We start from the raw sequence: 15,483 nt of genomic DNA on the forward strand, positions 1-15,483 counted from the left end.
GGCACGGAGGAACCCATGTCCTGAATGACAGGATGAAAGAGCGATGGGGTCCCACTATCTGTGGGAAACAAGTGGTGGTCATACAGAGGCAGGGGTTGCGGCCCAAGACCGACTCCAAAACACAGCTGTTAAAGATTCCCCAAAGCATCTGGGACATCATCCGGGCAAAGCACAGCAGAAGATGTTTAAGATGGGGACAGAGAATCTATGGCTCTTTCTAAATGAATGAATAATCTGCTCCAAATCATCAGGAAGAATGGATTATGGTATTCTTTACAGGCTAACATGTCTCTAGCCAAGAAAGTTGGGGAGCTGGAGAGAACAAGAGTGGTTCCAGCAAGAGTCATCAGGGAGGTTTGTGGAAAGTATAATTTCCACACTAACAAGTGGTTCTGGAGAAGACTGGATCCTGACACTCTGGTACACATTCATGTACATCTACGTGACAGGAACCACCTGGCACTGGGTACTACTGAGATGTTGGGGAAGATGAATGGCGGCCTAGGAACCACCGAAGTATCTGCAAGGAGTTATTTATTGTGCCTCTTTACAAGAGCTATTTGTAAAACATCAGCGAGTACAATGGGTTCAGGAGGGCAACACACTGTTAAGCAAGACACTGTGTATAGCACAGCCACTACCTGTAACCAGGTGAGGGAGGATGTCACTGCCAGGAGCCAGGCTTTCCAGCCTCAGAGAAATGAGCTGCCGCTGTGTGCAGAGTGAGCAGGAGAGAGAAGAAAGGGAAACCAAACACCACAAAACATCTGTCCAATTCTGCACAGTGTGTTGTAATAATCTCAAAAATACAAGCCATCTTTTCCACATAGAACTCAATAAATACCACTTTGCTGCAAAAGATTTATTTTGGAAAGACTTCTTTTGGTGCCAAGCTTCAATGCCAGAATTTAGAATTGGTATTTCATCACTTAATAAAGAAATTTCAAAGCTTGATGATACACAATTCAGAAATTTATTTTAAGCTTTTCAGTTAATCGGAAAGTGGGGTGGGCACATTTTGTTGTTGTTGCACCTGCTAAGTCAAATAACAAGTGAAAGTCAACCTAAATTTAGAAATTAAGTGAAACTGAATGATCCAGGAAGGGATACCATCTGTCAAAAGGTGTGTGTGGGGGAGGAGGGAGGCAAAGATTTGGAAAGAGACTAAGAAAATGTGCAAATATTAGTTAAAAAAATAAGGAATGCTTTTAATTCATTAATGTTTCTCTGTTTATGAATTGCCATGGTTTAGCAAATGTCAATGACAAGGAGGGCCCTTGTGTTAAAGAGGGGAAATTCCTTATTCCAGAAGATATTGAGAGTCATAGGTTTTTCTGTGCTGTTATTCCAGTGTTAACACCAGACTGCAGAATCAGGATTCTCCCTTGGAATTATGCTCCTATTAATTAGGTCTTCACTTCCAGCCTTCCAGCCAGTGTGCAATATGATGCAGAACCCTGGAGCTTGGGCTGCACACTTGAAGTTATCCTTTAGTAGGGATCCCTTAGTGTGGATGACAGGATTTGGGTTGAAAGCCACACGAGGAGGAAGAGGGACCAGCCAGGAGGACCTGCACCTACTAAGACCCCCTGTGGACTGCATATTACTGATGACAACATCTTGGGAGAGTGGCTGCCCACCAAAGAGGACCCTGAGAAAGAAAATAACATGGGAACCAGGGGAGGAGGATGGGAGGGGAGGGGCACGCGGAGAGAGGGCAAAGTTGAGATGGTGTTTTCCTTGAGTAAATGTCTTTCAAAACTAACAACATACTGTATGGTTGTCTAACATGCTGCTCTATGAACACTGCTGGGCCCTGAAGTCCTAGTTTTGAATCCATTTTTTTCCCTTTAGTGTTGTGACAAGAGGGAGAAACTGACCCTATGTTTCCCCTCATGACACAAGTCACTGTCATTATGGCTTTCATATCAAGTATCTGTTTCCCTTTGTTCCAATTCTTTGACCAAATTTATGTTCAGAAGTTAGACTTGCAAACATCAAAGCACCACAAATGCGTGTGACATCTAGTGACACTGGGTTGAGAAATGCCAATATAAATACCATATATCAAATTACCATTGTTTCACACCAGGATAAAAAGGGGTGGTGGTGGTGGAAGTGGTTTTGGGGTAGGGAAAGTTGTTCTGGAAAGAAACGAGGAAAAGAGCAGAACCAATCTCAAGCAGCCAAATGGTGAAGTTGAAGGTATGTGACCCTATGATCTCTCAGGTAGGCGGCCAGAATGACCGTCAGCTAATGCATCTTGGCAAAGGAAATGGGAACCAAGCGCAGTGGCTGGCATACGCAACAGTGCATTGATGGTAACGGCAGACTGGGAACAACTGGTTTCTGTTGAGCTTGAGGCTGCACGTGTTCCAATTCTCCAGAAGAAAAGTTCCCACGCACAATGGAAGTGTCAAGAGCTGCTGAGACGGGTCAGTACTCTTCCTGCTGCTGGGGCTGCTGGTCATGGGCTTGCTCCTCGGCTTCCGGCTCTTCTGTGTGGCCCTCCTGTGAGGCAGGGAGAAGTTTCAGCTGAGATAATTTATGGTCTGAGGCCCTGAGGGATCCCAGCCCATGGTCACTGCGCAGTGTGTCATCTCCGGGCTGCAGAGAACACTAGGCTTGGATACAACCCTCCAGGTTTCCCAGATCCCAGTGGTCAACATGCATGCAGGGCCATCAAAGAATGGTCATTCTAGAAAGCACAATCGTTAGGCTTCGAGCCCCCCAATTTTCTTCCAACTGTTTTAGAAGGAAAACTTCAGAGAACACATCACATATTTTCCTAGTTTTTTAGTTGTAGATGAATACAATATCTTTATTTTTATGTGGTTCTGAGGATCGAACCCAGTGCCTCACAGGTGCTAGGCAGGTGCTCTACCACTGAGCTACAATCCCAGCCCCACTTTCCTACCTTTTGTAAGAGAGTCAACTAAACACAATGACTCTACAGCATCATGATGACCACAATGAACATAAAACAGCATCCTAGGCCTGTGTAGGACGGTTGCCCCTACACTAATGGTCCAGGATGTGGTGCTTCTGACCCACTTCCGGTTTCCTTCCCTGCTTTCCTTCTTCTTGTCTGCCTGAAGCCAGACCTTTTTGTTACAATAGGTTACTAATCTGATGTGGGCTGAGATACCAGCAAAAGTAACCTGTTTGAGTTTCTGAGGGGAAGGAAATGGTAGCAGCCATGTTTCATGGGCTGCCCCTGGCAAATAGACCCCTCTTAGCAGAGAGCTTAGGAGCTTTGGCTCAAGGACTTTGGGATATCTGTTCAGGGTGGTTGAGGTCTTTGCTTACTTTCTATTCCCTGACTGTGTTTCTCTACTTGGTTTCCAATATCTATTTATTCATTTGTCTAACCCGGTGAAGAGTATCATGGTTACCAACTAAGCCACAGATGTAAATTCTTTCAATTTTTGACCTCATTAAGAATTAACTAGCTCTTTATTATCCAAGCTGAAGGAGTAAAGCTAACCAACAGCAGCTAACTGCCCCCTCAATAACAGCACACGGTTTTATGGTGCAGTGTGGCATGTGTGCCAGCACACAGAGATGTGCTCAGGTCCTCTCACACCTGGCACACAGACTCCTGAACCATCAAACCCACCCACCCCCTTCCTATCTGACCCATATTCCCTGTAGCTCAGGACAAAACTGTTGAGAACCAATTCAAATAGAGTGTGGTCATCTCTCCAGTACCCTGAGCCAGAATGATCTCTTTCCCTTCTCCTGCAGCACTCTGCTCTTCCTGTGCTATGAAACCGACTTGTAACCTTGTCTTGAATTTTTCAGCCTCGTCCACTGCATCCTGAGATTCTGAGGTCAGGAGTAGGGGCTCATTCGACTATGTCCCCTCTCAGTACAGAAGGCAATATGTGTTGTGGCAAGAGGAAGGTTTCAGAGGATTCAAGTATAGATGACCAAGACTACCAGACTATCAGCCAAGATCATATGCTGAGTCTTTTCTGAAAGGCTGTATAATGTAAAAGCATGAGACTCTGGAGCTATTTACCAGCTGTGAGACTTTGTAAATATATTGCAACTGCTCTGTGCCTCAGTTTCTTGTCTGAGACAGGGATAGGGGTACTCACGTGGCAGAGTTTTCAGTGTTTCACTGATCAGTGAATCAATGGATTAATCGAACCCAATGCAGGAGTATTTAGTAGATAGTAAATATGAGCTGTGATTATGATTTCTTTTGTGGGACAACTCTTTGGAATATATTAAGCACAAATAATTAAGGAAAAAAAAACCCCTTTCTGTGACAACCAACAGTTGAAAGTGACATCATTGTATTAAAAACCTGGGATTACATTTAGTAATGTCTCTTTAACTCTGTGACAATGGGCACATTATTTGGTAAAGGTGAATTCTCCCCTAACCCTAACCATACCTGGGTACCCCATAAATTGTGCCACCAAGGGTAAGGCCCAATATCCTCCTCTCTGACCACTTCTGTTTTTCTGATCCTCACACTTGGATTCCTTAACTGCAGATGCTCTCTGATCTTGGAGAGCAGAGTCCTGAATCTGTAGTGTCAGACGATCCCAGGGGCCCCTGGGTATGCTGTGGCTATACTCCTGGCAGTATCCTCTGCTGCTGGCTTTGTCCACTGCTTGGCACAGGTGAGGGTGGTCCTCTCATGAGGAATAGGAGGTTATTTTATGGTGGGGTGGCACAAAATAGAAAACAGGCACTGGTCTTAGAGCAGGTACTCTCCTCATGAAGGAGACATGCTGGTGGGTTGTTTATGGACATGGTGCCTGGGAACTCCCAGTGGCTATTCTGCCCCCGGCTCCTCCACTTTCTGAAAATGCTGCTCCTCCCTGAAACCTCTCTCCCTGCCACCACGCCACAGTAACAGCTCCTCTCTCCAAGCTTTTGAAACCTTGTTTCTGCTTCTGTTAGAGGGTATGTGGGATTCAGCCCTGTGTGTGCTTCTACAGGATGGCCGTCTTCCTTTCCACTCTGGCTCAGAGACTCCCCTGGGTGAGGGATGTCGTTTCATTCTTCCTAACTCTTGAATCTAGTGTGGTGTCTTTCATACTATATCGCTCTAACTTCAGCTGGTATAAAGCATGCTTTTTTTACATAATTGCTTTTGTGCATTCTACATTGATGAGGGGAAGATCTCAGAAATGAGGATCTGTTTTACGTTTTAGAGAAAAGCTTGTCACAGTTGGGAGTTAACTGTGGGATAATGGAATTAACTAAGAACTGCAATTGGAAGACCTGGATTCAAGGAATTGTTAAATCTGTTAATAAGCTACAGGACTAAGAACCCACCCATGAGGCCCCTCTGCAGGCATTCTTCCCAAACATGCTAAAGAAGGGGGGTGGGTCCATTGCCCTTGTCTATGGTTCTGTGGTTCCCAGATGGCAAGGGCAGCTCCCTAGAGCACCAGGCTCAAGTCCTAGCCACAGGAAACTGCTTGTGATATCAAATATCTGCAGGAACCATGGACCCCAGATCATGCTTATCAGGCAATAAAGAACAAATCTTCCCAAGTTATCAATGGGTTGCTAATGCTTGGGGTGCAAGTTAAGGAAACTGGGAAGTTTGTCAGAATACATCTATAATTCTGAAATACTACATATCACATCTGAGCTTGCCCAGCCTTTTGTGCGCTTTCATAGGTTCCCAGGAGGAAAAACAAAAGACCTTTTTCTTTGATCCATATAAAAATGAAGACTTTAAATCCACATGTTAAGTAGATGCTCAGGTAAAACCTGTGTCAAATATGGAGCCAATGAACTGAAGTGACACCTGCTCAATTCTGCTATTTCCTTTCAATCCATTACATCTCTCTAAGTGAACTGTGAGTGAAGTGAATTTTTTTTTATTCTTATTGTAAGGGTTAGAGAAGTTGGAAGAAAGTACTGAAGAAGGGTCTTGGCCACTGTGGGAAGAGAATGGGGGCAGAGGAGGGAGGAGGCTCACCCAGAAGCTCCTGCTTCCAAATGTAGGGGGTGATACTCGGCCTCATCTCCCACTCACTACTTACGACAGCCCTGGTTGGCTCTTCTTTCCTCCCCGTTTTAATCCAAGTTCCCTCTGCCTGAAATACACCCTACCTTAGCTTTATTAACTTGATATTCCTAGCCATCCTTGAACATCCAACAAAAGCCATTTTCACTGTGACATCTTTGCTGGGCCCTCTAGGCTGTTTCTGTGTACTCCCCACAACTTGACTTATGTCTCTGTTATCACATTTATTATAATCAGGCACAGATTCCAGTTAGTTGTGTCCCTGTCTTCCTTCCAGGGACTGTGGGCTCTTCTGTGGGAGGGGTTGTGTGTTTTTCCTTCACAGCCATTGCTTTATCCAGTGGAATGCACAGACTCTGTAGTGACAGAAACACTGCCTGTATCAAAACACTGCTGAGGAGAAAGAAAGTCTTTAGGTCATTTTTAAAGTGGCTTCCATGACAGTACCTCAGGAGATAAGCAGCTATTTATAAGCTATTGCAACTTGGCTGTCAAAATCAATAAGGGAGCAGATAGCCAATGATTCAGCTCACATACCTGTGGGCCCAAGTTAAATACAGAGGGAAAAGATAATGACAATGTGACAGAGAGGCACTGGACAACTGGCTGGCAATCTGCTCTGAAAACTTCCATAGGGTTTCTACACCTGGGAAATGAATTACCTGTTGACTCCCCTGCTCAAAACTTCTAGCTAGATTTTTCTACCTTCCAAACATTATATTCTGGGATTGCTTGACTATAAGAATCAGAAGCCAGTCATCACTTAGTGGAAGAGATTCCCCTTCCAGCAAATACACCTACCTGAAATTGGAGAGCATACCCAACTGTCTAGCCTTCAATTCTTCAGCACCTCCCTTACCTTCAGGAGGAAAAGGCAGCCAACCAGAAGCCTCTGTCATTTCAGATTTGTATAATCCATCATCTCAGTACTGACATTTTCTGACAAAGTACTGACATTTTCTCCCAGATATCATGTATATCGGACTTGCATGTGAGTGTGACCTATTCACCACCCAGGTATGGAAATAGTTTAAAAACAGGACACAGTATCAGGAGCAAGACAGTGGGGCAAAAGGACAATTCAGAGAGTTGGCAGCAGTGGCATCACAGCCACTTGTTCAAAAGTAATGTCTTTGCAGACAATGACCCACACGGGCAGTGGACAGGGGTCAAAGCTTTCTTAAGGCTCATGCCCCAGTGCAGAGACTGGTGGTGCTTCTGGGAGGCTGTCCCAGAGGCAGGACTCACCAGCCTCAGGGAGGAAGGCAAACCTTGAAGGTTTTGAGGTGTATTGGACAGTTCCTTGAGCCTCAGGCAGGGGATGCAGGAAGGAGAGTCCACCTATGGCTCCCGAGGTTCTTATGTATACCTCTATAAGCAGAACCACGTGTGCATGTCTGTGCTCACAGTTGGCAGAGTCTACAGAAAGTGCTCAGCACACAGTCCAGGCACAGCAGTCTTCCCTTCCTATTCAGAAACCAAAATTTAAAAAACCTTGGTTTCCCTCCTCAGTATTTAGCATCTCCTCCTCACTCTTCATCCTGAAGAACTGAAGTCCTCATACTATATAGTGATACATGCACACCCACGGTCACAGCAGCACAATCCACAATAGTCAAACTATAGCACCAGCCTAGGTGTGCATTCATGAGTGAATGGATAAGGAAAAGAATGTGGTGTATACACACAACAGAGTTTTGTTCAGCCATAAAAGAAAAATGAAACTATAGCATTTGTAGAAAAATGGATGAAACTAGAGACCATCATATTAAGCAAAATAAGCCAGATTCAGAAGATTAAGGGTCCTATGTTTTCTCTCATATGTGGAAGCTAGAGAGGAAAAAGGAAAAGACAGGGGAGGTTGCGGGGATCTTATGAAAATCAAAAGGAGATGGGTAGAAGAAAGGGATGAAGAGGTGGGAGGAGGGGAAGGGAGGGGGTAAGCAGTGAGGAGTGATATTAGCCAAATTATTTTGTTACATTGTGTGCATGTATGAACAAATTAACAAATCCTTTATTATGCACAACTACAATGTACCAATAAAAAATGTGGAAAGAGAAAACCAAACCAAATCAAACCTTGGTCTTGCCAGTCTAAACATGGATACCTAGCATATTGCAAATCAAAACCCTTATTTTCCACAGAAATCTCAGTGTAGCCTGACCTGTTTCTATAGGTTTTCCAGACACAAAGTTGCAATGAAATATATACTGGAACCAGAAAAATTAAGCCAGCAACTGTACATAAAGATTTTGCTTTGGTAACCCATGCACGTAGTTCAAGTCTATATTCTCTTACAGATTTAAATTGCCTGGTTACTCTAAGTAAATCTCTTCCTGGATTTTGGATAGTTCTTAGCATACACTTAAGTAGTGATGCCAATGTCTTTCTTCTCTCCCTTCCTCACCACATTTCTATTTGAAGATAGCAGCAGAGTGCCAGAGATGACACAAAGGTGGTTTGAGAAAAGTAACCCATTAGTCAGAAGAAAACAGAAGTTCTCCACGGACTTAAATGGATGTATGCCCAGAGAAGGAGGCAGAGATAAGACTTTTGGAGTCTCATTTAACAAAAATGAAACTAGGGAGTTATCTGGAGAAATCCAGGGAGGTGTCTGACTACTTCCTCCTACACACACAGAGCGTGCTTGACTGAAGATTTAAGTAGACAGGCTATTTTGAGGTTTCCCCAAGTGGCACTACTTTGACTTCTCCCTGCCCCATGGCATCCAATATGCTGAGAGGGAAGTAACAGTCCTAAAGATTTGGGGCTCTTAAGTACATAAACCTGGGTTCAAATCTTGTGCTACTAACTGGAGTTGCTAAGCAAATAATTTCATCTGTGAAATGCAAGTAACAGTACTTGCTGCATAGGGATATGGTTAGGGTGAAAAATGTATACAGAATATGAACATAATATTTAGCACATGCTAAATATGCACTAACTCTTCACTATTGCTACTGTCACAATCCCACTTAAAAGGGGTGAAGGGGTAGCTCAGTGGTAGAGCAAGTGCTTAGTTAGCATGCATGTGCCCCCTGGGCTGAATCCCCAGCACCAAAAGCAAACCAAAACAAAAAGTAACCCACCCAAGACAGCCAAAAAACATGGTTCAGGCTTGGAGAAGGGAGAATAAGAACTCAATATTCCGACTACCTGCTCATGAACTTGGGAAAGACCTCTACTGTCTTAGTTTCCCCTCATCTATGAAATGGAATGATGACAATGTCTACGTAATAAGTTATCAAGAGAACTAAAGGAGCTAATAAACTAACAGATATAAAGCCCTGGGCCCTCTTCCATCCAGCCCCATCCCAGGTGCTTGAGAAAAGGACCTGACAGACTCAGTCTTAATGATTGATGAGGCTTTAAAACACTGCTCTCCCAGGTGTCTGCATCCTGACCGTCCACACACTGCAAGCAGGCAGCCAGGGAGTGTGTGGGGTGAGGGTGTGGGTGATGGAAATGGCAGAACCAACCAGAGGGTGGTCATCTGAGCAGCACTCCCTGAAATCACACCCAGGAGGCAAGGACTCTTGTGGGAGGCTGCCCTCCATCTCCTTAGCTAGAAATGCAGCTCTTCATCTGGAGCTCATGTGTCAATGCTCCTGTGCAAGGACTCCTCCCTCCTGGGACAAGATCTGGCTTAGAATCATGTTCTTTCTCCTGCTGGAGAGACCCAGGCCCATGTGCGAGTTCTCCTCTAGCCAGCAGGCCAGACGACCAGCCTCTCGCTACTTCCATCAGATATGAAAACACTCAGAACCACATGTCCTCAACCATCATGTCCTCTGGGGGCCCAACTAGGCAGATTCCCAGGGCTTCAAAAATCTGCATTCTAAGCTACTGGCCACCAAGAAAGAAGTTTAAAACAAAATATCAGGGGAAATGAAAACAATAGTGGAGAACCCCCAAATCTGAGCACAGTTTTTCCAGGTCAGGAAAGTTTCATTGCTAGGATTTTAGGTCATAAAGGGAGTAAATATTTGCTGGGCATTCAGCTGAAATAAGACAAAGTAAGCCTGCTGGTGGCTGTTATGTCCCATGGTAATGCTCACACACTTGTGACCCCACCACAGTGCTCTTTGCACATCTACAGGCCTGCAAGTCAGAACCAGAACGCTTGCACCAGCTTCAACCCGGCCTCAGATGCTCGGAGCCCAATCCTCCTGGCCCTCCACAGCTCAGCTCGGTGGCAGTCAAGCTCCACTGGGCTCTCACTTCTGCCCCTGGGTGCTGGGCCTCTTCCTCCAGGCACAGGCGACTAGGGGGACTCTCCCCAGTCTCTGCCACTTGTCCCACCCCCTCCCCTCCTGGCTTTGTGACATCACCGTTCTCCCTGCTCCTGCTTTTTGTCCCCCTGGCAGAACCACACTGTGGGTCTCCCTCAGCACATCTGCTCATGAACAGCAACCCTGGTGGCAGGTCCTTCCCTGCAAAGGAGGCCATCTAGAAGTCTTTTCAACAAAGGGCCATTCTGCAGTTTTGCTCTACCCTGATGATGAGTAACCAAGGCAACTAGCTATGAAAAAAACCCATAGGCTTTATGGGACCTACATTATATTTTCCTTTAACCATACTGTGATCTTTCATGAGGAAATAGGAGCCCTTCTACAAATTCTTACTGCTCAGGTTCTCACACTATCTCTTGGGATATGGCTGCTTTTCTCAGCTGCCTCCCCACTCCTAGGCCTCACCATGCACTCATCTCTTCTCAGATTAACTTATGGACACATATTCCACAGGCATGGGTCAGTGGATCATGATGCATATTCTTCTGGGAAGATCAAGTGCATTAATTGAGCTATAATTCTCACTGAGGTCTTAGGGAAGCACTCTAAGGCAGGTGGATCCATTGCAGTTTGACCAGGACAGTCATTTCAGAGGCAGGAGCTGAGAGCTCCTGGCACTTACGTGTTCTTCTGAAGCATAGAGTACTTCCATTAGTCGCTGCACGAGGTCATCATTTTCCTGCCCATGCTCTTGGCAGAGTAGCTCAATCTCTCTCAACTTCCCAAAGTAGAAATCTCTTTCCTTTTCCACGCCTTCAAGGGCAAGTTTTAATGAATGTACCTGCAAGAGTGAGGATGGAGAATCCAAAAATATACAATAATAAGTGACAACTATGCCTGAATATGGGGACCCAAAACATGTAAAGAGACAGAAATAACCAATGTGCAAGTCTGAGAGTAGAGCAATAGGGCTGTCACCTGAGCCCAAGCCTGGGCCAAAATGTCCAATCTCAGAAGCACACTGCTCATTCCCTTCCATCAACTTAGTGATTAATCAGGGTCAGAGTGATCCTCTGCCTGCGGTTTCAGCTAGACTGTGGGAACCTTTCCTCTCCTGCTAACATGGGCTGGATGGCGTCTTTCCCCTAGCATGCTGCTCTGATCTGCAAGTTTGTGTCTCCCTCCAAATTCACATGTTGACATCCCAATGCCCAGTGTGAAGGTATTAGGAGGTGAGGCTTCTGGAAGGTGACAAGGTCATAAGGATGGAGCCTTCACAAAGGGATTAGTGCCCTGTTGAAAGAGGTCCAAAGGAGAGCATTAATCCTTCTAGCATGTGAAGATACAACGAGAAGGTGCCATCTATGAGGAATGGGCCCTCACCCCACAGTGCATCTCCTGACACCTTCATCTTGGACTTCCCAACTGACAGAATCGTAAGAAATAAATTTGTTGTTTATACAAGTCATGCACAGTTTATGGTATTTGGTTGTAGCAGCCCAGACAGACAAACACACTCCCCCCATGAAGGGATAGAGAATGGGAGAATGGAGGAACGGAGAGACAAGAGAGTTGTTGAGTATGGTTAGATTATTTGAGGACCCTTCCTTCAGATCCACCCCTAAATTTTCATCCCTTCAAAATGAGATTGAGCCAAACTGGATAAATACTCTGAGAAAGTGGGTCTTGGTGCCCAAGGAAAACTGGACGAGTCTCAGCCGGGCTGTGTGGATCTGTCTTCTCTGGTTCTGGCTTTGGGTGAATCACTGAAAGTGGCAAGGGACAGAAGCACCATTCCCTCACCTAACTAGCTCTCACTTCCTCTTTATTCCCTTTGACACTGGTACAAGGACCCTCCAGTGCTATGGACATTATATAATGGCCAACAATGGGGAGGACCTTGGCTCAACAATGCAGGCACCTGGGGGTGAAGAAATATCAAAGGGGTTAGGAAAAGATCAAGTTTCAAATCTCAGGCCTCCACCCTCCTCCAGGTGCAGCAGCTATTTACAGGCTCAAACTGTCACTCTGTTCCTGGTCTCTTATAATCCCCATATATGTTATACACACACACACACACACACACACACACATACATATATATATTTATCCTTTGTTCATCTATATTTATGTAAACTCAGATCCACCTAGAAGTCTTAGGAATATGGCCCCTGAATGTTAACCTCACGGAGGCTGCTCTGTACCTACTGATAAAGCTGTGAAGGTTCCATTCACTGACTTTTAACTCTCATTTCTGCTAATAGTATATTTGGGACATTTGCAAAAACTGAAGGTAACCAGACTAAATTTTAGAAAAAAAGTTTGTTCTAGCAATACTTTCCTGTTTTAAACAAACCAACCCCTTCTCTGGGCTCAGCCATAGAATGCATCTCAGCTCTGGGCTGGTGCCACAGATGGACCTGTGGTAATTCAGGGTTACCCCCACTCACTAGCTCCATTTCAGACAAGAACAGTCAACCCATGAAAACTAAGTCTGTCTACATCCTGAGCATGGTGTGGTTTGCATTGTAAGAAAATAGCTGTGGCTTCTATAGAAATACTTAGCCTGAGTCGGGCTCTGTGGCACTCCATGGGTACTAGGTGAGCGGTACTTGGCTATATACATTCCTTAGTAAAATCTCACAGCAGCTGGGTTATATGATGAAAGAGCAATTGGCAACTGAAATTCCATTTTCACAGGCCTGCTCACGGAGACCAAAACCAGTCTGATCCCCACGTGGTGGGATGCCATATGACATGGGATGCCATGTGACACGGGATGCCATATGACATGGGATGCCTGAGTTATGGAGGAGGTCGAGGGCCATGGAGGGGAAGTTTTCTTTTCACAATTTTCCCAACTCCCCTTAGTGTGTCCACAGATTACAGGTCCTCCCACGCCTTGCAGTCCATGTGACAGCCACGGTCTCTGCCTGGGCTACTCAATGCCCACCCTCTCCTGCCAGCAGTCCCTGATTCCAACCTACTTCCTGTTGGCTCACCCACTGTCCAGAAAGAGTTCCTAATTATTTTATTTATGGCTTTTCCTCTCTGACATCTTTTGATTCATTTCTATCACTGGAGATGTCTAGCACTGTGTTACTTTTATAGTTTATCATGGGATATTGCCTGAATAAAGGCATGAGGCCAAGTACATGAAAATTCTTAGTTTACGACACTTGTCACTTTCTCTATTACTGTTGTAATTCACCCTTTTGCCCAGGCATTTCCAACTCGGTCTCTCCTTGTCCCAGGTGCTCTCAGTTCCAACCCCGTCTGCCTGTGGGGCTGCCACCAGGCTTGTGGGGAGGGGAGGGGGTTCCTGTAGGCTTCACGGACACCCAAAGGAGGGAGCAATCAGATCACTGGTGAAATATGTGCTCGGTAAACCTCTGGAAGGACTCCCAATTTAGGGTGTGTCCTACCTTACCTCTGAGGGACAGGGGGGCCAGGCCTGGTCCTCCTAATCATGAAGGCAACAGGGGGCAAGAAGTGGGAGCGAGGCTTCTTAGGAGGAAGTTAAGAGCTATGACAAGAGGAAGGAAGGCTGGTGTACAGTTCTCTCTTTTCTCCCTCTGGCCTCTCTGGAGTGGCATTTTGAATGGCAGGACAGTTTAGCTGAGGTAGTTTGGGGATCTGGGAATGGGGGTCTAGGAATGAGAGTCTCTTTGTGTGATTTGAGAGCTATTAGGAGCCTAGTGTCAGATCCAAGGAGAAGAAGTGGTTTGGCTGGTCAAGGCTGTGAGGGACAGGGAGGAAAGGAAGGACCCTGAGGCTTCCACGTGGTCAGAATTTGCTCTGGGGGTTGGAGGCCTGGATGTGGTGGGAGGAGAAGTCAGGGAGAAGAGGAGTCACCAAGAATACAAGATGGCAAAGCAAAAAAATCTGTGTTCCTTAGGAGAAAAGAGTAAGAAATCCAAAGTACCCAAGCCCAATTCTCTCGAGGCTCAGGCCTTGTTGCTTGTGTGTGGCCTGGAGCTCACCACTGCTGACAGTACTACTGTCTTTTTACCTGAAGAAGTTACTACTGGAAACTGTCCGAGGCACAAACTGAGAATAAGCAAATGTCTAGAACATTCCACAGTTTTTAGGTCAAAGTCCTACCTCCCAGATGACTTAGAGTTTTTCCTTGAAGTGATTGGACTTGTACAGAAGCACTCTAGTTAAGCAACTGCCTGCTTTTTAAACTAAAATTTTGATTGCAAATATACAATTACCTCAAAAACAGTTTCCAGACTCTTGCTGGCTCATCAAGAAAAAGATTAATCACTGGAAACTGGCTTGGGACACGGCTGGGAACCGCCTGAGGACCTGGAGTCAAGGTTCCTCTTGCCATGGTGGAGGGGTGGGAAGAAAGCTGCCAAGGTCCCTGGCTTCTGCAGGGAGTCCTTCACTCCCTGTTGTTTTATTACCTTTAAACTACTTATAATCTAAGGCAAAGTTGGTTAGTGCTAGTTAAAAAGCATTCTTAAGTGGTTTTTGTTAATTTTTTTTGTTACTGGAGATTGAACAAAGGCACTTGACCACTGATCCACATCCCCAGCTCTGTTTTTGTATTTTATTTAGAGACAGGGTCTCATTGAATTGCTCAGAGCCTCACCAGTGAGGCCGGCTTTGAACTCACGATCCTCCTGCCTCAGCCTCCCAAGCCGTTGGGATTACAGGTGTGCGCCACCATGCCTGGCTACATACTTAAGTTTTTATACCGGAAATTTCAAAGTCAGCAGAAGTAGATTTATTTAATTTGTGAAGAGCTGTAGGCTAAGAAGAAAAGTTATACTTAAAACACAGCTATAGCCTTTCAGATTCCCCCAGTTTTGAATTCAGTGTTTCTAGGGCATCCAACACCTGCCACTGTGGAAAGACGTGTTTTTTTCAGGTGCTGGAGGTGAATCCCAGCTCCTCAGGCATGCCAGGCAGGTGCTCTACAGCTGAGCTGCACCCCATCCCCAAGTTTGGAGTTTTTTTTTATTTTGCTTAAGTAATAACCTACTGTGTGCAACTGCTGTATGTTCTGAGAAAAGAAAATGAACCTAATCTTGCTACCATTAAATTACTAGCACTAAGTACAGTATCTGTCACAGAGAAAAAGGTTCAATGAATAATTGCTGAAAGAAAAGAAGGAAGGATGGATGGACAGGCGAGGCAGGTGGTGCGAGGGAGACAACCACACACTGGAGCAGCCTTTAACACTGTCTAGATTGGCCATAAGTGGGCAGGGTAGGCCATGTCTATACTAGGATTACTCA

General features: G+C 45.3%; 1 protein-coding gene across 3 annotated transcripts in view; it reads right to left on the reverse strand.

The window, feature by feature from the left end:
- Positions 1 to 847: 847 nt before the first annotated feature.
- Mapre2 (microtubule associated protein RP/EB family member 2) overlaps positions 848 to 15,483 on the reverse strand; it is a 159,560-nt gene continuing 144,924 nt past the window's right edge. For all 3 annotated transcript variants that reach the window (XM_015482443.2, XM_048806339.1, XM_015482442.2), the window contains 2 exons: positions 10,917 to 11,075; positions 848 to 2,511 (listed from right to left, as the gene is read on the reverse strand). In XM_015482443.2, coding sequence (XP_015337929.1) covers positions 2,437 to 2,511; positions 10,917 to 11,075 — 234 coding nt within the window. In that variant the 3' untranslated portion in view covers positions 848 to 2,436. The remainder of the gene's footprint in view (positions 2,512 to 10,916; positions 11,076 to 15,483) is intronic.

This window comes from Marmota marmota, unplaced genomic scaffold (genome assembly GCF_001458135.2).
Source record: "Marmota marmota marmota unplaced genomic scaffold, marMar, whole genome shotgun sequence".
Taxonomy (NCBI): domain Eukaryota; kingdom Metazoa; phylum Chordata; class Mammalia; order Rodentia; family Sciuridae; genus Marmota; species Marmota marmota.